Source organism: Grammomys surdaster, unplaced genomic scaffold (genome assembly GCF_004785775.1).
Source record: "Grammomys surdaster isolate TR1022 unplaced genomic scaffold, NIH_TR_1.0 126313, whole genome shotgun sequence".
Lineage (NCBI taxonomy): Eukaryota > Metazoa > Chordata > Mammalia > Rodentia > Muridae > Grammomys > Grammomys surdaster.
This window is the reverse complement of record NW_021621113.1, coordinates 363,621-382,454: the sequence shown is the minus strand read 5'-3', so window position 1 is coordinate 382,454 and position 18,834 is coordinate 363,621. Positions and strand designations below refer to the sequence as shown.

General features: G+C 47.9%; 1 protein-coding gene across 3 annotated transcripts in view; it reads right to left on the bottom strand.

The window, feature by feature from the left end:
- Positions 1-548: 548 nt before the first annotated feature.
- Dlgap3 (DLG associated protein 3) overlaps positions 549-18,834 on the bottom strand; it is a 67,657-nt gene continuing 49,371 nt past the window's right edge. For 2 of the 3 annotated variants that reach the window (XM_028759759.1, XM_028759760.1), the window contains exons 9-12: positions 3,642-4,126; positions 2,518-2,609; positions 2,032-2,175; positions 549-1,419 (exon numbers count right to left, since the gene is read on the bottom strand). In XM_028759759.1, the coding sequence (XP_028615592.1) occupies positions 1,201-1,419; positions 2,032-2,175; positions 2,518-2,609; positions 3,642-4,126 (940 nt within the window). In that variant the 3' untranslated portion in view covers positions 549-1,200. The remainder of the gene's footprint in view (positions 1,420-2,031; positions 2,176-2,517; positions 2,610-3,641; positions 4,127-18,834) is intronic. The other variant, XM_028759761.1, reaches the window with a different exon arrangement.

The following is an 18,834-nucleotide window of genomic DNA, read 5'->3' as shown; positions in this document are numbered from 1 at the left end:
TGAAATTGTGTCCTTTATAACTCCTGCAAAGTGTCCACCCACAGAAGACATCAGAGAAAAGGGCAGCACGAATCTGGAGTTTGCAGCCGCTGACTGGGTTAGACTGGAGCTTGGGAAGAGCACTTGTCTGTCCTCTGTGGAAAGCGAACGTGCACATTCGGTGATTTCTAACAATAACCTGGGCCTCACCCACCCTCCCACCCAACCTATGCTCATTTGTACACATGCCATGTGCCAAGCACTGAACGTGGGACCTTCCTTTCTGGAAAGGCTGGGAGGCAAAGGGACCTGGTTTGAATGAGGGGGAAATGGGTTCGTTCTCTCTTCTTTACACACCAGCAGGACCCCTCTCAGAAGGCACAAGTCCTTATTGGGACGACGAGAACCCCCCTTTCTCCCAGCTAGCCCTTCCCCCAAAGGGCTCAGGCAACCCCTGAGGTCCAGAACAAAGAGTGCTCAAGCCCCTGGCCCCTTCTCTTCCTTTCCTCCACCCCCGTCTTATCAGACACCCTGTTTCCCCAAGGTGGCCTCTTCTGGAGAGAGCTGGCTCCAGTGCAGTTCTGCGGTTTTATTTTTCCTGGGATACTCAAAGGGATGTGGGAACAGCCACAGGTGTGGTGAGGGAAAGCCCCTGTCTCCCCTCCCCAGATGTGGGAAAGAGGAGAGGCCCAGGCGCCCTGGTCCTGGATTGGTCCAGCCACTGTGGTCCCTGGGCCCTGTGGGCAGAGGGCTGAGGGTGGAGCCCTGGGAAGGTGGGGCGGGCTCCTAGGCGGGGTTCGGGATTCTTCATAAAAAGCCACGAAGCTTGATCCCCACGAAGCCCAGCCCCGCGGGGTGTGGGGGGGACGCAGAGCCCAGATGGGGGACCCGGCCCGGCCTGGCCCGTGGAGGGGTAAAATAATGGCAGAGATGGTGCCCATGGGGGGAAAAAGGTGGGGGTCAAAGCGTCGGACCAGGAAGATGGGAGTTCCAAGTGAGGGGCGCAGGGCGGAGAGGCACGACCCCCAGCCTAGCCCGGGCGCCTTTGCGTGGGATCAGGAAGGTAAAAAACCCACGAAAGCGCGGCGGGCAGGAGCCGGGGCGTGCGGTGCCGGCAGGGCGGGCGCACGGAGCAGCCCGCGTTCACAGTGACCTCGACGCTGGGTGTACAGTACGGGTAGAAAACCGCGGGCCCGGGTCCGGCTGGGCGGCCCGGGCGGGTCACAGCCTGGTCTGGGCCTCGGGGATGTAGATCTCGATGCTGTCCGCGCTCTCGGTAGCCGAACTGTGGCGGAACGAGGCGGCGCGCTTGGCCGCCAGGAGCCGCTTGCGCGCTTCCTGCCGCTGCCGGTCCACCGAGTCCAGGGAGCGCTCCTTCACCGGCACGCCCCGCCCCCGCGAGGGCTTCTTTGGTATCGGCGGAGGGACCTTCTTCTCCTCCTGTCGGGAGAGCGCAGAGTTGGACCGCGGGGACCACCGCAGCATCCCTACTCGCGCCCCGCATCCCTCCACCCCCGTGCAAATTCCCCAAGGGGATGGAATTCGTGTCTCCCAAAGGGACAGCGCCTAGAATTGGCCACTAAAGCCGGGGACCGGAGGCTGCAGGCGCACGTATTTCCACAAGGTCAAAGCCAGTCAAAGCCCCTGTACCGGTCTCCAAATAACAACGGGCTCGAGCGCCCCCTGGTGGAGCAGTTTTCAACAGCTAGCACCTGCATGCAGGTTGAGGGGTTGTGGGGAGCATTGTCAAGGGCTCCGGGGGGCCTGCCCAGTCTCACCTACCACACCCATCTCAGTCTTGCCAGTAGAAGGCTAAATATCGCCTAAAAAATCTAGCTCTACTCCCCACACTGCAGTTGGCTAGAGTGTGCAGCAGTGTGAACAGCTGGACCAAGCACAGGGCCATGGTCCGGAGCACGGCTGGTTTATCTAAAGCTGTTCCTGCTGCCCGTGCGCCTGTTTCCCTGTGACTTCTCCATACTCACAAACCCCGTCCTGAGAAGGACATTACAGAGTGTGGCTTTCTGGCCTGATGGGGGCCCAAAAGCACACCTTAGGCTCCAGGAGTTTCCAGCTGTTGGCCTTGAGTTGTTGTAGCTCCAGGAACTTGAGGGTCACATCCTCAATGGAGAGCTGCAGGAGGTCCCAGAAACCGGCCAGGTCCTGGAAGGTGGGCACAGGGAACGCAGTGGGGTCCTGCCGTGGTGGGACACACAGGGGAGGCAGCCAGTCAGGGAGGTCTGACCGCAGGCAGGCTCAGGGAAAGCTATGCTCAGTCTCACTGTTAGGAAGCTCAATCTAGGGGAATGGGTTTAGGCATGGGAGACAGGGACAAGGAAAAGCCCAGGTCTCTCCAGCCTGGGCACAATGGGTCCAACCTCAAGGCCCAATACTCCAAACAAGTCACATTTGACCTTTTGGTTTCTTTGGATCACACATAATCCACCCCTCCAAGTCCACAGACCTGGTCCTATCTCTCTGTCACACTGGCTCACCTGTCAGATCCACACACCTCATTCTCCCCTCATAGACACTCACCAAGCTTTGCTGACACAGCCTGAAGAACTGCTGGACCTTCTGAGACAGGAGAAGTTGTGTACTGCCCACGGCGCTTCGAATCTTCTCTAAGACTAAAGAACAGAAGGGAGGCTCAAGGGGGCTGGGGAATGAGATCTCTCTTTTTTAAGCCCCCAGGAAGTTGAGATGCTCAGCTCCTGGCTAGTGCACTGGCTCGTCTCCTCCAGTCCCTTTCCCATCATCCTATCTTCAAACTTGACGACGACAGCCCCTATCCAGCCACCCCGAGAAGACTTTCATCTTCAGTGACTTTTCATCCTTCCATTACATGGCCTGCATTTACCAAGTGCTGGTCCTTCTGTAGGAGGAAGGCCTCCCAACTGTGTCGCTGCCCTCCACCCCTCAGCCCTCCATCCTTGGCCAGAGCACTGGCTCAGTGGTCAGTCACAGGCCATATTCTGTCACTGATGAGTACATGCCTCCTTGGTTTGTTAAAGATTGTTGATTCATCTCGGGGACTTGAAGCTGACCTTCCTGGTTACTGTCCCATCCATTTAGGGATTCTGTGGGAAGCCTATGGCTCCCCTCAGAGTGGACTCATGGGGAAGGGGTATACCGTTTGTGACAGGGTTATGTTCCATGCCGACCCTCCATTACTTCCTCAGATTTGTTCTAGCTTGAACTGCCTCCTCTGAATTCCTCTCTCACTGAGGAATCCCAGCATCCCCTGGAGAGCCCATCTTAACAGCTCAAATCAGAATGTCTGTCATGTGGTCCCAGCTTCACTGTCAAGCTTACACTGGATCCTTATAGTCTCAGATCTGAACAGATTGTTCCCCATGGAGTTAGTGACTTAGACCGGTAGCCACTTACTAGGAAATCCAGCCTTTTGCCTGGTCATGATCCTCCTGAGTCCTAGCCTTAGCCTCTAAAGATGTCCCCTTCCAGGGGCTCCTAGCATGCCCTGTTCCCAGTAGGAACCTCAGGTTCTAGCACTGAAGGATAAAGGAAGAGACAAGCCCAAGCATGAAGGGAGGGACCTGCTGGTGCATTGCAGCTGGGACCACTGTCATGATACCCCGCGCCTGCGCACCCCAGCACAGGATGCCAGGGACCCTCTACCCTGTGTGGATAGCAGGACTCACTCTCCTCAGGCAGCTCATAGTCCTCCGCCTCACGCTCCATCTGCTGGCACCAGTGTTCCAGTTTCTCTACCTCTGCCCGCAGCATCTTGATGAACCACTCGCCATCCCGTGGGCAGGGGGACGTGCGACCTGAGTCGGGGAGGCTACGTGAACCCCGCTCCATCCAGGAATCACGGCGGCCGGACCCGGGGCCGGGGGCAGGGACAGGGGTAGGGCCAGGCGACCCATCGGTGGCCGGCGGCTCATACGGCAGTGGGTAGCCCTCGCGGTAGGCCCACTGGCCCTGCGTGTGGACCGTGCGGAAGACTGAGTAGGTGGGGGCCCGGGGCCCGGGCTGGGGCTCAGAGGCGTGCCTCTGGAAGGAGCGTCCAAACTGCAGGGCCTTGTCTTCCGTGGCCACAGTGGCCAGGCCAGCCAGGCCCTCCAGCTCCAGGTCTGCCTGCACACCGGCTGTCACGCTGTTGGAGCGCTTGAACCTTGCCCGCCTGTGGAAGAAGATGCCTGTCGTCCCTGCTCCAGCTCAGGTCACCCCAGGTCACCACCCTCACCCCAAACTCCAAGAGAAAAAAAGGAAGGCCATCGAGATGAGGAACCTACAAACCGGTGGCCACCAATCCATACACATGAAATCAATTAATCCTTGGAGCTGGTAGGTATCGAATATACCTACTTTTTGCACTGACACTAAACAGCCAGTGACAGTCAAAATATTTAACTACCTGTACCTATGACCAGAAGAGATGCTGGAACACTCCACACAAAGCAGACACTGGCCTACAGAAGCCAGCTTTGGGGCCCTGTTGGTAATAGCTTTTGACCAAGGCATACAGAACCATTTTGTTATTTCTTTTGTTTGGAATTTTACTGTTTTGAGGCAAGATCTCACTGTGTACCCAAGTTAACCTGAAACTCACAACAGATCCCCAGGCTTCACGCACACAGTGATCCTCCTGCCTCAACTTCCTGAGTACTGGTATTATAGGTGTTGACTCACCACACCCAGCTTACAATAGCGTATTCTAGAAAGGCTGTTTATGCTGGTTTACACTGGCTGTACAGTGTTTCCTAGGCCTACAGAGAATTGAGTAAATGGGGCTCAAAGGGGTCCCAGACCATCCAGCTTCAGAGTAGCAGAGCCAGGATTTGGCTCCGGGCAGCACCAGCTACAGAAATGCCTGGGAGCAGCTTGGAATGAAGAGGGTGTACAGCCCGGAAGACTTCACCCCTGGGGACCCCGATGGCTCAGCCCAGAGCCTGTCCAGACAGTCTGCCAGAAGCAGTGGAGCTGAATTAAGCTGTTGGCAGGAATGACACAGGGCTTGAACATTTCTTGTCTTTAAGTTAATTATATGCAAATCCTATGCAAAACAGAAAGTCAATTGGCCTTGTTCATTTTTCCCACTCTGAGTTCAGAGTAGGGGCTCTTTTCTGTAAAGAAGTCAATGAGCCCTGTGAAGCATAAGGTTGGGGCCAGACAATACTTTAAGAAGTGGGAGTTGGGTGGAGGTGGGGAGGGCAAAGATGAACAGAAGTTGAAGTAGTCTGGGAATTCAAAAACCTCAAAGGAAAGGCCCATGGGTCTTTATCTACCTCTACCTCCTCATGGTCGAAAGAGAACAGGGTCCTATGGAACATCTCCAGGGACATGTCCAGCTTCCCAGGAGTCTCTCCCAACCTCCCCACAACCCCTCCAACTTCAACCTTCCTCCTGTGGCCCAGGCCTTCTCTCCAAGCCTGCCTGCCTGCTTCCTTCCAGCTGGCAGGCTGCCTGCTGGGAGCCTGTTGCCATAGAAACCAGACCCAGAAGGATGCTGCAGGACTCAGGAAAGAGAGATGCGCTCATGTGCAGTCTCTGACGAGCCCTCTCCCCACCCCCACCCAGGGAAAGGGGAAAAAAAACTCATACTTTCATTGCTTTCCACATGCCCTTCACCTTGGTATCTGCCTGAGCACCATTCGTGTTCACTACTGGTCCAGCCACCTCCTATCAGACACCTCTGCATTCATTCAGTATAGTGAAGGGGAAGGAAGAGCCCTGGGCCAGGGAACACACCTGATTTCTAATACTAGCTTTGTCACTGTGCCTTAGGGAGGTTTTCCATCCAGGCCATCTAAGTTGCACATAAAATACAGTCAAGTAGCCCCAAGTGGTAGTGTACACCTTTAATCCCAGCAACTCAGGAGGCAGAAGCAGGCAGATCTCTGTGAGGTCCAGGCCAGCCAGGACTATATAGTGAGACCCTATCTCAAACAATAACCAATAGTCTGATTTTAAACATTATATATAAATACATATATATAACAAATACCATGCACACACATATAAAACCATGGGAATGTGGCTTAATGTCCCATAGGCACGGGATAATAACTGCTGATGTATTTCCTGTCTAAATATCTTGTGTATGTTAAAATCTAGAGCCCAGCAATCCCTGCCCAGACCAGTATTCCTAACGGTAAGCTCTTCTAGGTCATTCCCCAGCTCAAAACCCTTCCCATGCCTCCCCACTGCCAGCAAGGGAAAGCTCAAACTAGCCCTGACCTGAAGCCCTAAACTCTGGATGCACCCACATCTCCAGCCTCCTCTCTGCCTTCTCCTTTGATCCCTAAATAGATTACATCCTGACCACTAACTTCTTTGCGTATGCTGATGCTGTCCCCTGCCTGAGGTGGCCGTTTTCACTCTGGCTCCCGGATCATTCTCTGCTCAGGTCCTTCTTGGTCTACGAGTCCCCCTACCCCCTAGTTCCCCTCAAGGTCACTCATCAGTTCTGTAGCCCTCAACAGTCTTCCTGCATTTAAAACAACCCCACTATTTTGATTAATTAGTCTCTCTTTCTGGTGAAAGCCATGTACTCTATACTCTCAGGACACACCTTGGTTCCCTAGGAATATCTGTGCTTTTGAACTCCAGTTGGCCCTGTAGCTCCTCCTTCCAAGCTCCAGCATTTGCAAACACCAGGGGTCACCAGGATATGTTTTCCCAACAGCTACATGTCTGAAGAGGTACCATCCCAACATGTTTCCCTGCTGTAAGTTTTGGTTGGTTGGTTGGTTGGTTGGTTGGTTGGTTGGCTGGTTTTGTTTTTTAAGATTTATCTATTTTATATATGTGAGTACACGTTCACTGTCTTCAGACACACCAGAAAAGGGCATCAGATCCCATTACAGATGACTATGAGCCACCATGTGGTTGCTGGGAATTAGATTCAAGACCTCTGGAAGAATAGTCAGTGCTTTTAACCGCTGAGCCATCTGTCCAGCCCTGGTTTGGGTATTTTTGTTTGTTTATTTTTATTTTTTGAGATAGGGTTTCTCTGTATAGTTCTGGCTGTTCTGAAACTCATTCTGTAGACCAGGCTGGCCTCAGAGATCCACCTGCTTCTGCCTCCCAAGTGCTAGGATCAAAAGTGTATGCTACCACTGGCTGGCTCCTGCTGTAAGAGTTTTGAGTCCTAAACAGCCCCACAGGTTCTTGTGTTTGAACAATTGGTCCCCAGGTGTTGACAATGTTTAGGAGGTTGTGGAAGTTATGAGACCTGGAACCTAAGTAGCAGAAATGGGTCACTGCACGGTGGGCCTTGAGGGCTATCTATTCTATTTCTGATACCAAGGCTTGCCTTTCTGCTTCCTGATCTGCAACAAATGAACAAGCCACAAACTCATGTCATCATGCCTGCCTGCCCCCAGTGACAGCCTGCACTCTTTGAAACTCCAACCCAAAGCAAAGTTATCCTCCTTGAAGTTGCCACTGTAAGGTCACTCCCCATTAAACACACTGTGCTCTTGGGTTCCACTGGTCTGACGCCTTCATCTGACCTCTGGGAAGTCCTGAAAGGATTCTACTCATCAGCTTCTACACTATCTAAGACAGAAACATGAAGTCCACTAGGCCTCATGGGTCTAAGTCCCCCTTCTCAAGAAATCATGTCAACCTATATACCCCAAGGAAGGCTGAGGGAGCTGAGAAACTACTGGGCTCAGTGAAGCATGACCCTCAGATATCATTCCCAGCCAAAACTGCACAGGACAGGCAGGAGTCAGCTATCCTTGTGAACTAGGCATTAGTGTGGAAAATGAACATTACATCAAGGATCTAAAACCCCAAGAAAACCTGGACATTTCACAGGTAGGTGAAGACAGTACAACACATAGCAAGAATGCAACCAGAGAGGATGGGGGAGGGAGCAGAACCAGGAGATGGCTCAGTGGGTGAAAGTGCTTGCTGCCAAGCTATATAACCTGAGCTCAAGCCCCAGGGCCCACAGACTGTAAGGAGATAATCAACTCCTTCAAGCTGTCCTCTGACATTCTGTGGTGCACACAGGTGTACACACACGTGCATATGTGTGTGCGTACATACACACAGATAAATGTAATTTCAGGAAAAAAAAACCCATTAAGCCAGAAGGAGTATGTAAAGGCAGACAGAGGAGAGGAAGGCCTCAAGAAGGCCCAACCAAGCATCCAGCCAGGGTAAGCAGCTGATTGAGAATGAAGGTTGGCCAAGGCTCTGCTCCTGCGGACCATAGCTAGAGCAGGTTCAGTGGGGTGTGAGAGCCAGTGTGGGCTGCATTGGCTGTCAGAAAGAAGGTGGGGGAAACTAATTATAAAACAAGCTTATCAAAGATGGTAGCTGAAAAGCAGGCTGGAGTAAGGGGATGTCCATCGAAGGAGGAGAGTTTGTTTTGTGGAGATCTCCATAACCATACCCTGGAAGGAAGGGAAAACCTGTGGGAGACTGGTGAGATAATGGTGTCCAATGAGGTTCCTTTCTTTTGCCATTTCTTCTTCTTTTTTTAAAAATCTTTTGTGCATCAGTGTTTTGCCTATATGTATGTCTGTGTGGGGATGTTGGAACCCCTGGAGCTACAGACAGTTTTGAGCTTACATGAGTGCTGGGAATTGAACCTGGGTCCTCTGGAAGAACAGTCAGTGCTCTTAACCACTGAGCCATTTCTCCAGCCCCAAGAGGTCCCTTTCTTAATCCCTGGTAAGTATGCTACCTTCCATGGCAAAGGGGACTTTGTGGACTTGCCCAAGTTCAGGCTCCTGAGATGAGATAAGTGTCTTAGATTATAGATTTGATGATTTGTCTTAATAGTCAACTGTCTGGGATTCAGAATCACTCAGGAAGCAGACCTCTGGGCATGTCGGTGAGGCCACTCCTGGAGATGTTTCTCTGAGGGGGGACAGAGCCACCCTAAGCAAACTGAAAGCCTGTTAGACATCTTGTTGTTCTAGGCACTCATCTCTTGGCTTCCTGACTGTGGATGCAATGTGACCAGCCACCTCAGCCCTACTGTCTGCCTTCCCTGCCTTAATCACACGTCCCCTAATGACCACGTCCCCTAATCACAGAGAAAGCTTCCTTCCTTAAGTTGCTTTACTAGATACTTTATAACAGCAACGGGAGGAGAGAAACATGCCAGATGTGTGCAAATTAATACCACGGGCCATTCTAAATAAGGGAGAGAGGCCAGAAAGGAAGTAAATGAAGGTCTGAGGTGCAGCTCAGGGGAAGACTACTTGCCTCGCACACACTCACACACGCGCGCACAAACACACACACACATACATGCATGAGGCTCTGGGTTTAATCTCCAATATCACAAAAAATAAAGAGAAGAATTAACAGGAAAAAGCAACAAAATGGCTTTTTCTTGAATCTCTAGAAGGGACACTGTATTGCTCACACTTTGATATTAACCCAAATAAATCTAGGAACTTCTGAGCCCCAGAAATGTAGGATGGATGGATGGATAGATAGATAGATAGATAGATAGATAGATAGATAGATAGATAGAGAATATAGACATTATAGATACAATATAAATTATATATTAAATTATATATAGATAAAATATCAATTATATATAATTTTATCATCACCTATCATGGTAGGGATGAGAAACAAACAAAATGGGTAAAGATAAATTGAATGAATCAGAGAAGAGAAACAGTCCAAGTGGGGGATGGGATAACAATTAACATTTTCTGAGCACTTAGTATGTGCTAAGTTAATCAGTAGTTCAGTGGAAAAGAACTTTGCCAAACTTGACTAAATTCTCACAATCCGGCCGAGCATCAGGGTGTCAACACCATTCCTACTCACAGATGAGAAAAGCTATCCTTAACAGGCAAAGTGATTTCCTGAGCTGGGACAGCGACCAGGCCACCTCAGGTCACTGCGCCTCACCCCAGGCCACCCTATACTTAGGAAGAGGGCAGCAATCAGTTGCCTGACCATGGAAGCAGGGCTGATGGCTAAGCAGAGGGAAGAGGTACAAGCAAAGTGGACGCTGATCGGGAAGTGGACGCAGGTCCTGGAAGATGGCCTCCACCATCACAATGAAGTGCATGAGGAGGCTACCTGCTGGAGATTGGTGGGGGTCAGGAGAGGAAAGAGAGTGAGCTTTTGGGGCTTGGGGGGGTGTCAACAGACTGGAGGGGTTAAATCTGGGTGCTCTAGAGCCAAACTGCCTGGCTCCAAAGGCAGCTGGATGGTTGGAGCCTGTCATCTTTTAAGTGAGACTGACAACAGTAGCAGCTCCAGGGTGCTGGGAGATAATGTATGGGGAGAAGGGCCAGCACCTGGCCCACCATTGTGCGAGCTATTGTGGAGATGTAGGGAAGTTTGTGGCTCTCGCTGCCACGGAGAAAAGGAGCTGGCCGAACACAATAGCCCAGCGTAGTGCAGCGGGCCCAGCTCGGGCATTGTAGTCATTAATTATTCTGATTGCTGTTGATCATTTCCATCTGTTCTCCCGCAGCACTCGGAACAAAACCTCTTTTATCCTCCCCATCACATGGCCCGGGAGTCCGTTATTTGCATATCCGTCCCTCTCGCTAAATAGAGCAGTTCCTCAAACGTCAATGTTGGCTGGGTGGCTGATGGGTTGGTTGGCTGCTGGGATGTGAGGAGTATTAATTATCCCCAACATCCACGCTCCCTTTCTTCCTCAGTCACAGAATCCCATGATCTGAAGCTGGACAGGTGGCCACTTGGGATAACAATTCATTTCCCAATCTCCTTTATAACTTACACGGTGCGGCAAAGTTCTAGCCTATGGGATGTAAGCAGAACTATTGTGTACGACTTCCAGAAAGTGTTCTTTGAAACAAAGTGTTGGGCTGGGCATATAGTTCGGTGGGAGAGAACTTGGCCTAGCGTGCACAAGGCCATAATGATGATGTTAAAAGTAGGGTAAAGGGCAGCAGGATGGCTCGGTGGGTAAAGGAACACGCACCACGCCCAGCCATAGAGTTCCGTCTCTGAGCCCCATTTAGTGGAAGGAGAGAAGCAACTCCCACAAGCTGTCCTCTAACCTAAACACATGCACACACACACACACACACACACACACACACACACACACTGTGAAAAAAAGGAAGGTTATAAACTTTTTTGTTGTTCCTTCCTCCTCCCTGATGACTATAATATAGATGCAGTGACTAGACCTCAAGCAACTATTTTAGAACATGAGCCACCATGTGGAGAAAGAAATATGCCAGAAACAGCCTGGGCTCTGACCCTGTACAACAGCAACCAGCCCTTTGGATACCTAAGCAAGCAAGAAAACAACTTCTGCCGTGTAGAAGTTGCTGTCTTTCATGGGTTTTCTATAATTCATGCCCAAACCTAATCCTAAAATTACCATGGATTTCCAAGGTCTCGAAGTCCAGAACTTGCATCCCCGTTTGGTTTTGGACTTGATAGTCATGGCTATGGTCTTCGGCAGCTGTAAATATCAGGCAGGAACAGGCTTCCACTGTCATTTTCCACTCATGTGAAACTGAAGCCTGGGAATCATTAGCATGGCTACTTCGGGGAGTTGTCCTTTCTGTGGCTCTCTGGGCAGAAATTGGATTACCCCAAGAGACATAGTATTCAGGGAACATTCAGTACCCGCAAACTGGCAAGGGTTTTGCCAGGAGGGTTTGGCAGCAGGATGGCGGGGGTGGGAGAGGAGTGGGCAGGGGAAGGGGAATAGGGACATGTCAGTGTACCAGTCCCTGGAGAAGTAGTTCATCTCTGAAAGACCAGCCGAGACTCAAGCCAGGATCCAGCAAGACAGACTTAGACATCACAGGGTCAGTTAAGAACCTCTCTGGACACCCATGAAGAAGAGTGAAATTGTGACATTTACAGGAGAGGGACATTATCATGAAATAAGTCAGACTTGAAAATTAAGTCAGACTGGCAAAATAGCTCTGGTTTTCTCAGATGCAGAATCTAAATTGTGTGTGTGTGTGTGTGTGTGTGTGTGTGTGTGTCTGTGTGTGTGACAGAGAGAGACAGAGAGAGACAGAGAGACAGAGAGACGAGGGGTAGAAGGGAACTATGTGGGAGGCAGGGGAGGGATTTAGAAAGATAAGGGAACAAGAAAGAATAGTAGAGATAAAAGATAAATATCCCAAGCTGGGCAGCCATGGTGGTGCACACCTTTAGTCCCAGCGCAGGTAGATGTAGGCAGATCTCTGTGAGTTCAAGGCCAGCCTATTCTACAAAGAGAGTTCCAGGACTGCTAGGGCTACACAGAAAAACCCTGTCTCAAAGAACCAGAAAAAAAGAAAACTATGAATATCCCACATTCTCTCACATATGGAACATGTTTTAAATATATAATATACACATGGATATATATCAGAATCAGAATGGAGACAGTTTAGGAGAAAAGGGACCAAAATAAAGGACAGAGAGTGTAACAGGGGTGGAGGAAAGAATAGCTTTTCTGCATATGCTGTACTTTCTTTATTATAGTCCAAGGGTCTGGTGCTGGGAAAACAGGTACAGTAGGAACATCTAATTCTGATTTCTGTGAGAGGCTCGGATGACCCCAAGGCTAAGCCTCAAAGGGTGAGGGGCAGGGGTGGGGGTCAGTCTTGCTCTGTTCAACTCGGTGGCCTAGTACCTACACAGTACTTGACAAGTGTAACAAGGATCAGGTAAGCAGGGATGAGGGATAGAGGAAAGAGATGGAACTGGAGAGTTCAGTCTCACTGATGATGGGCAACTGAAAGCATCCACAGACAAGCTTCAGAAAGAAGAGGCAGTACATTGTGAACTCCACCCAAGATGCTAATATGGAGCACACTGACAGGTACTGTCTTACATTTATTTGTTTGCTCTGTGCATTGGTGCATGCCACAGTGAAAATATGGAGATCCTGGGAGAGCTTGCAGGAGTTGGTCCTCTCCTTCCATCATGGGTTCCAGGGACTGGACTTGGGCTGTGAGATTTGATAGCAGGCAGCCCTCTCACTGACGATGCCCAGCCGTTTTTTAAAACCAAAGTACAGGCTAGCGAGCAAAAAAGCTAAGAATCCAGAAAAATGGGTGGCAGTTGTTGAGGTTTGGTCTGTTACTACGTAGTGTAATGGTAAATACTGGTCTGGTTGCTCTCGAGAGGAGAGAATCCTCACATACACCAAGTGATGCTATGTGACCTTGCTCCTGAATTTAAAACTATTGGTTGAATAAAGATGCCATCTGCCTATAGCTCTAGAGAGGTAGGTGGGGTTTCAGTTCCCAGGCTGGGGGTCTGAGGAGGACTGGGAAGAGAAAGAGAAAGGTGGAGCGAAGAGAAGACATCATGAGGTAAACGATCATGAGGATTGGCCATGAGGGGTAGCCAATCTGAGTAAGAGAGGCCCAGACAGAGAATATGGCAAGTCATATCTTGGGATTATTGACAGGAAAGTAGGCATAATAGCATAGAGAGTAGATATCTGCCCAGGTCTAGTGCTGATTAACGCTTATTATAAATATAAAAGTTTTGTGTTCTTTTTTATCTGAGAACTGAATGATCAAAGGTGGGGTAGAACTCCCCCCACCACCACCACCAAGATTTAAAAATTAGTACAACGGACAGTGGATAGAGGGAGCCCTGGAAGTTTGCCAAGCAAGGCTACTGGACTCACAGCTCACCTCTAGGTAGCAGTTGGGGCGTGGTATGTGGTGAGTCAGAATTAAGGTACTGGGACAGACAGAACGGCAAGAGTGGGTGTATAAGAAAGGATGCCTTCAGCAGACAAGCAAAGAAGGCTGGCCAGAGAGATGGGCCAGATTTACCCTGTCCCCACCTGTCACTCCCAGTGTGATCACCTGTCCCCGAGGCTCAGTTCTTCATTATCTCCCCTCCCCCACACTCATCACCAAGACCTCACCACATCCCCTGTCAGTCTGCCTCCTCCCCTTCCCCTTGCCTTCCAACTGCTTCTCCATTTGATTCACTTCTCTCTGGGTTGACTGCTATCAGCCTTGTGGAAATGACTGATCAATACAGGAGAAGGAATGAAGGAAGCACCTACCCACACCCAAGCACCTAGAAGAACTGGAGAAAATAAAATCAGAACGGTGTTTCTGCTCCCGTGCCAGGCTTGAAAATGGGAGACAGCTTCAGGCTCCAGAAACACAAAGCAGACTTAAAACCCAAGTAGTGAGTGAGTATTTTGAAGCCAAGCAAACCGCAGGAGGATCGAGCCAGACATATGCTGAAGGCTGGAAGGGAGGGAGAGAGGAGAGACCCCAGACCTAGGCTCCATGGGGAGCTGGAAGGAGATTTCCTGCATAAAGCCAACAGCCAAAGAGGTCAGCTTTGTTTATAAATGCAGACTAAAGAAAACCTTACGCCCATGTTTCAGGAAGGCAGCCTGAAAGGAGGATATTGGGAAACCAGAACATGAAAGCTGTTTTGTATGGGGATGTGGGGTTCCAATGTGTTCTACCAGGGAAACACAGAAACTTCAAGCTGAGATATTAATTTTCAAATGGATCTAGCGCTCAAGTAGTGCCCCAGAGAGACAGAGATGGAATACCAGAGGGAGGAGTGGGCAGTAACAGACTGAGCACACAAGTCACTCAGACATGTTTGTAAATCTACACTAGTAGACCACAAAGCACAGAATGGCTGATTAGCAAAGCCCTTTGAAGAGGTATAAACAAAATGCTATACAAGCATACAAGCAGGCTAGGAAGAGGAGCTAAGATGGCGGGGTAGGCGTACCTATAATGCCAGCAGACCGGAGGGTGACCCAGGAGGATCACCATGCGTTCGAGATTAGCCCTGTGTCACAACAGCCCCCTCCAAGAAAATCTCCATGAAATAAAGCATTCCAAGGCTCTTGCTTATGGCTACAGGGGACCACTGACTAAGTGTGTTACTAAAAAAAGCTAAAAGTGTTATCAATCATATTATAGATTTTATTTTGAGACAGTGTCTCCCTATGTTACCCCGGATGGCCTGGTACTTGCTATGAAGACTAGACTGGCCTCAAACTCACAGAAATCTACCTGCTTCTTAAAAAAAAAAAAAAAAGTCTCACTATCTTTTCTAGGTTAGCTTCAAATTCCTAGAGTACTTCTGTGAATCTGTTTGTCTTTCTTTCTTTCTTTCTTTCTTTTTCTTTCTTTCTTTCTTTCTTTCTTTCTGAGACAGGGTCACATTATATAGCTCTGGATGGTCCAGATCTGGCTATGCAAACCAAGCTGGCCTCCAACTCATAGAGATCTGCCTGGTCTTGGCTCCTGATTGCCATCATGCCCAGTCTGTGGGAGACATTTTTACACATATCTCTGCCTGAACTTATGAATTAAACATATCAAGAAAATGGAAGATAAATATCTGGAAGTTATCGTTTTTAAGTCTAATCACATATGGGATATCTAACATATACGAAATATACATCTATTATATGTATGTATGCATGAAGGAGAATATCTCAATAATCTAAGAAACTGGCCTGGAGAACTGACTCAGCACTGAAGAGCACTGGCTGCTCTTCCAGAGGACCCAGATTCAATTCCCAGCACCCACAAGGCAGCTCATATCCATCTGTAACTCCAGTCCCATGGGTTCAAACAGCCTCTCTGGCCTCCACAGGCAAGCATACATGAAGTGCACAGAAATACATGCAGGCAAAATACCCATATATATATATATAATAAAAGATAAAGTTAAAAAAATTAAATATGTAAGTGGAAACAATCTAAAGAAAGAAAGTCAGACAAAACACATACTATAGCCACATGCAGCAAATTCAGAAATTAATAATGAGAACATATACTCCCTCCCTCTAAAACATACATACAGAAAATAAAAAGACAACAAACTCCTTCTAAATAATGCACGGGTTAAAATAGAAATTATGGGCCAAGTTGTGGTGCATGCCTTTAATCCCAGGATTTGGGAAGCAGAGGCAGGTGGATCTCTGTGAGTTCTGAAGTCAGCCTGTTCTACAGAGCAAGTTCCAGGACAGCCAGGGATACTCAGAGAAACCCTGTCTCAAAAAATTAAAATCAACAACAACAACAACTACGAAGAAGAAGGAGGAGGAGGAGGAAGAAGAGGAGGAGGCGGGCTGGTGAAATGGCTCAGTGGTTAAGAGCACTGACTGCTCTTCCATAGGTCATGAGTTCAAATCCCAGCAACCACATGGTGGCTCACAACCATCCACAATAAGATCTGATGCCCTGTTACAGGGTGTTTGAAGACAGCTACAGTGTACATACATGTAATAAATAAGTAAATAAATAAACAACCTTTAAAAAAAGAAGAGGAGGAGGAGAAAGAAAGAAAGAGAGAGAGAGAAAGAAAGAAAGAAAGAAAGAAAGAAAGAAAGAAAAAGGGAAAATAATTATGAAACTATTTAAACTATTTAAAACTGAGCAATAAAGGATACTAAACTTGAACACTTAGAAGATCCATCAGTCACAGGATACTTAGATGGGATCTTAGAACCCTGAAAGCACACATTAAAAGCCAGGAGTGGTGACACGTGCCAGCAATCCCAACCATTGGGAGGTGGAGTCAGAGGGATCAAAGTCGTCCTTGGCAACACATCCAGTTCAAGGGTAGCTGAGATTACATGAGTCTGTCTCCCTCCCCCGTCCCTCTCTCTCTGCACATATTAAGAAGTAGGAAATACTTCTCACCAAAACTAAAAGACAAGGTTCAAAAACTAATAAGAATACTTAAAAATATATTTAAGTATTAAATACAAAGCTAAAAAAAAAAAATACAAAGCCGATCAAGAAAGAGGGGTCACTCATAAGTACATGTGGTGGTTTGGATGAGGATGCCCGCCCGCAAAGGGTCATATGTTTGAGTACTTGGTCCCTAGTTAGTGGAACTGTTTTAGAAGGATTAGGAGGTGTGGCTTTGTTGGAAGAGATGTGTCACCAGGGGTGGGCTTTGAGGTTACAAATTCCACACCAGACAGTCTAACTGCCTCTCTTCCTGCTGCTTTGAGATCAAGATGTAAGGCTCTCAGCTACTGCTGAAGCACCATCAGGCTGGCCTACCTGCCATGCTCCCTGCCATGATGCTCATAGACTAACCCTCTGAAACTGTAAGCAAGCCTACAATTAAATGCCTCCCTTTGTAACTTGTCTTGATCATGGTGTTTCTTGACTGCAATAGAACAGTAACTAAGACAACATGGTGCTATGAGTGCAAAAAATAAATAAATAAAAACAACCTAGAGAAAGAACATATATTTATAGCATTGTAACAGGGCAAGAAAGGAGATTTTGTGCCAAAAATTTTGTAAACTCTCCATTTTTATACAATGGTTTAAAAATACTGACTCAAGAAGAAGGAAAAAAATAAAACCAGACTAGATTAACAATCAGTAAATAAACTAAAGATAGTTTAAATTTTTCTTCAATCCCCAAAAGACACTAGACTAGAAAGTTTTTATGGGCAACTTTTGCTAACTCCTAGGGAAAAGATCACCCTGCTTTATAAAACTGTTTCTAAGAACACACAGAGAACTCTATCAAACTCATGTTAGAAGTCTAGCATGAGCTTGGTATCTAAACTGAGTAACAACAGAATCAAAATTACAGCACAAGCATGGTGGCACACACCTGTAGTCCTAGCACTTGAGAGATAGAAACAGGATCAGAGTTCAAGGCCAACCTGCACTACATGAGACAGTATCTAAAAAAAAATGGGCCAATATTATTTATGAACATGTATGTAAAAATCTTCAAGGAATAGTCAAAGATATAATTATACAAAAAAAAAAATACAGCCAAGACTGATTTTTAGAAGTGCTAGGGCTCCATGTATCCAATTTTGGTTTTGTCTTTAGCCAAAAAAAAAGGCCCTAATTGTTAGCCGTGTGCACCATGGGCTAGACTATACCTCACAGCCTCTCTTACCTCCATGTGATGTGGTTACAGTAAATGTGATCTAAGTGAAGATGCTGTAATTTTCAGGAATTCTTTTATAAAAGAAGACAGGGCCAGGCGGTGGTGGCGCACGCCTTTAATTCCAGCACTTGGGAGGCAGAGACAGGTGGATTTCTGAGTTCGAGGCCAGCCTGGTCTACAGAGTGAGTTACAGGACAGCCAGGACTACACAGAGAAACCCTGTCTCGAAAAACAAAACAAAAAAAAAAAAAAAAAGAAAGAAAAAAGACAGTATTCTCTTTCCACACTCCTTCCAACAGCTAAGAATACAGATGCTAAGGATACAAATGTAATTTTTGAACTATACTTTTTTTTTGGCTCTAAAGTCATACAAGAACGTGGAAGAGCAGGAAGTGAGAAGGAGCCTAGGGGTCCTGACATTACATTGCCTATGTCAAGGCTAGCTTTTTCAAAGCAAGAAATACACTTGCTTATGACACTACTGAAACCTCATAAAGCTAAATTTGATCTAAGCACACAATAGGATCAAGCAGAGATTATCCCAAGTTTGAAAGATTAGACCAACATGGAAAATGTATTCATCTATTACATCACATGCCACATAGAAAAAGAAAGTGTAAGATCATCTCAGTAGACTCTCAACATTCAATTAAATTCTACTCAGATCTCACATTTTAAAAATGTAAGATGCGGATGGAGCTCAGTGGTAGAGCTCTTGCCTAACTTGTGCAAAGCCTTAGATTGGAGTCCCACCAGAGCTCCACCAGAGCTGGAGGGTAAAGGGTTTTCATTTATAAAAAACTTTTAATAGAGTAAGAATTGGAAAGAATTCCTAAATAAAACAAAAATGGTACCCATCACAATTTGTAACAAATGTCATCTTTAGAAGTCTATTGTGGCCGGGCAGTGGTGGCACACGCCTTTAATCCCAGCACTTGAGAGGCAGAGACAGGCAGATTTCTGAGTTTGAGGCCAGCCTGGTCTACAGAGTGAGTTCCAGGACAGCCAGGGCTACACAGAGAAACCCTGTCTC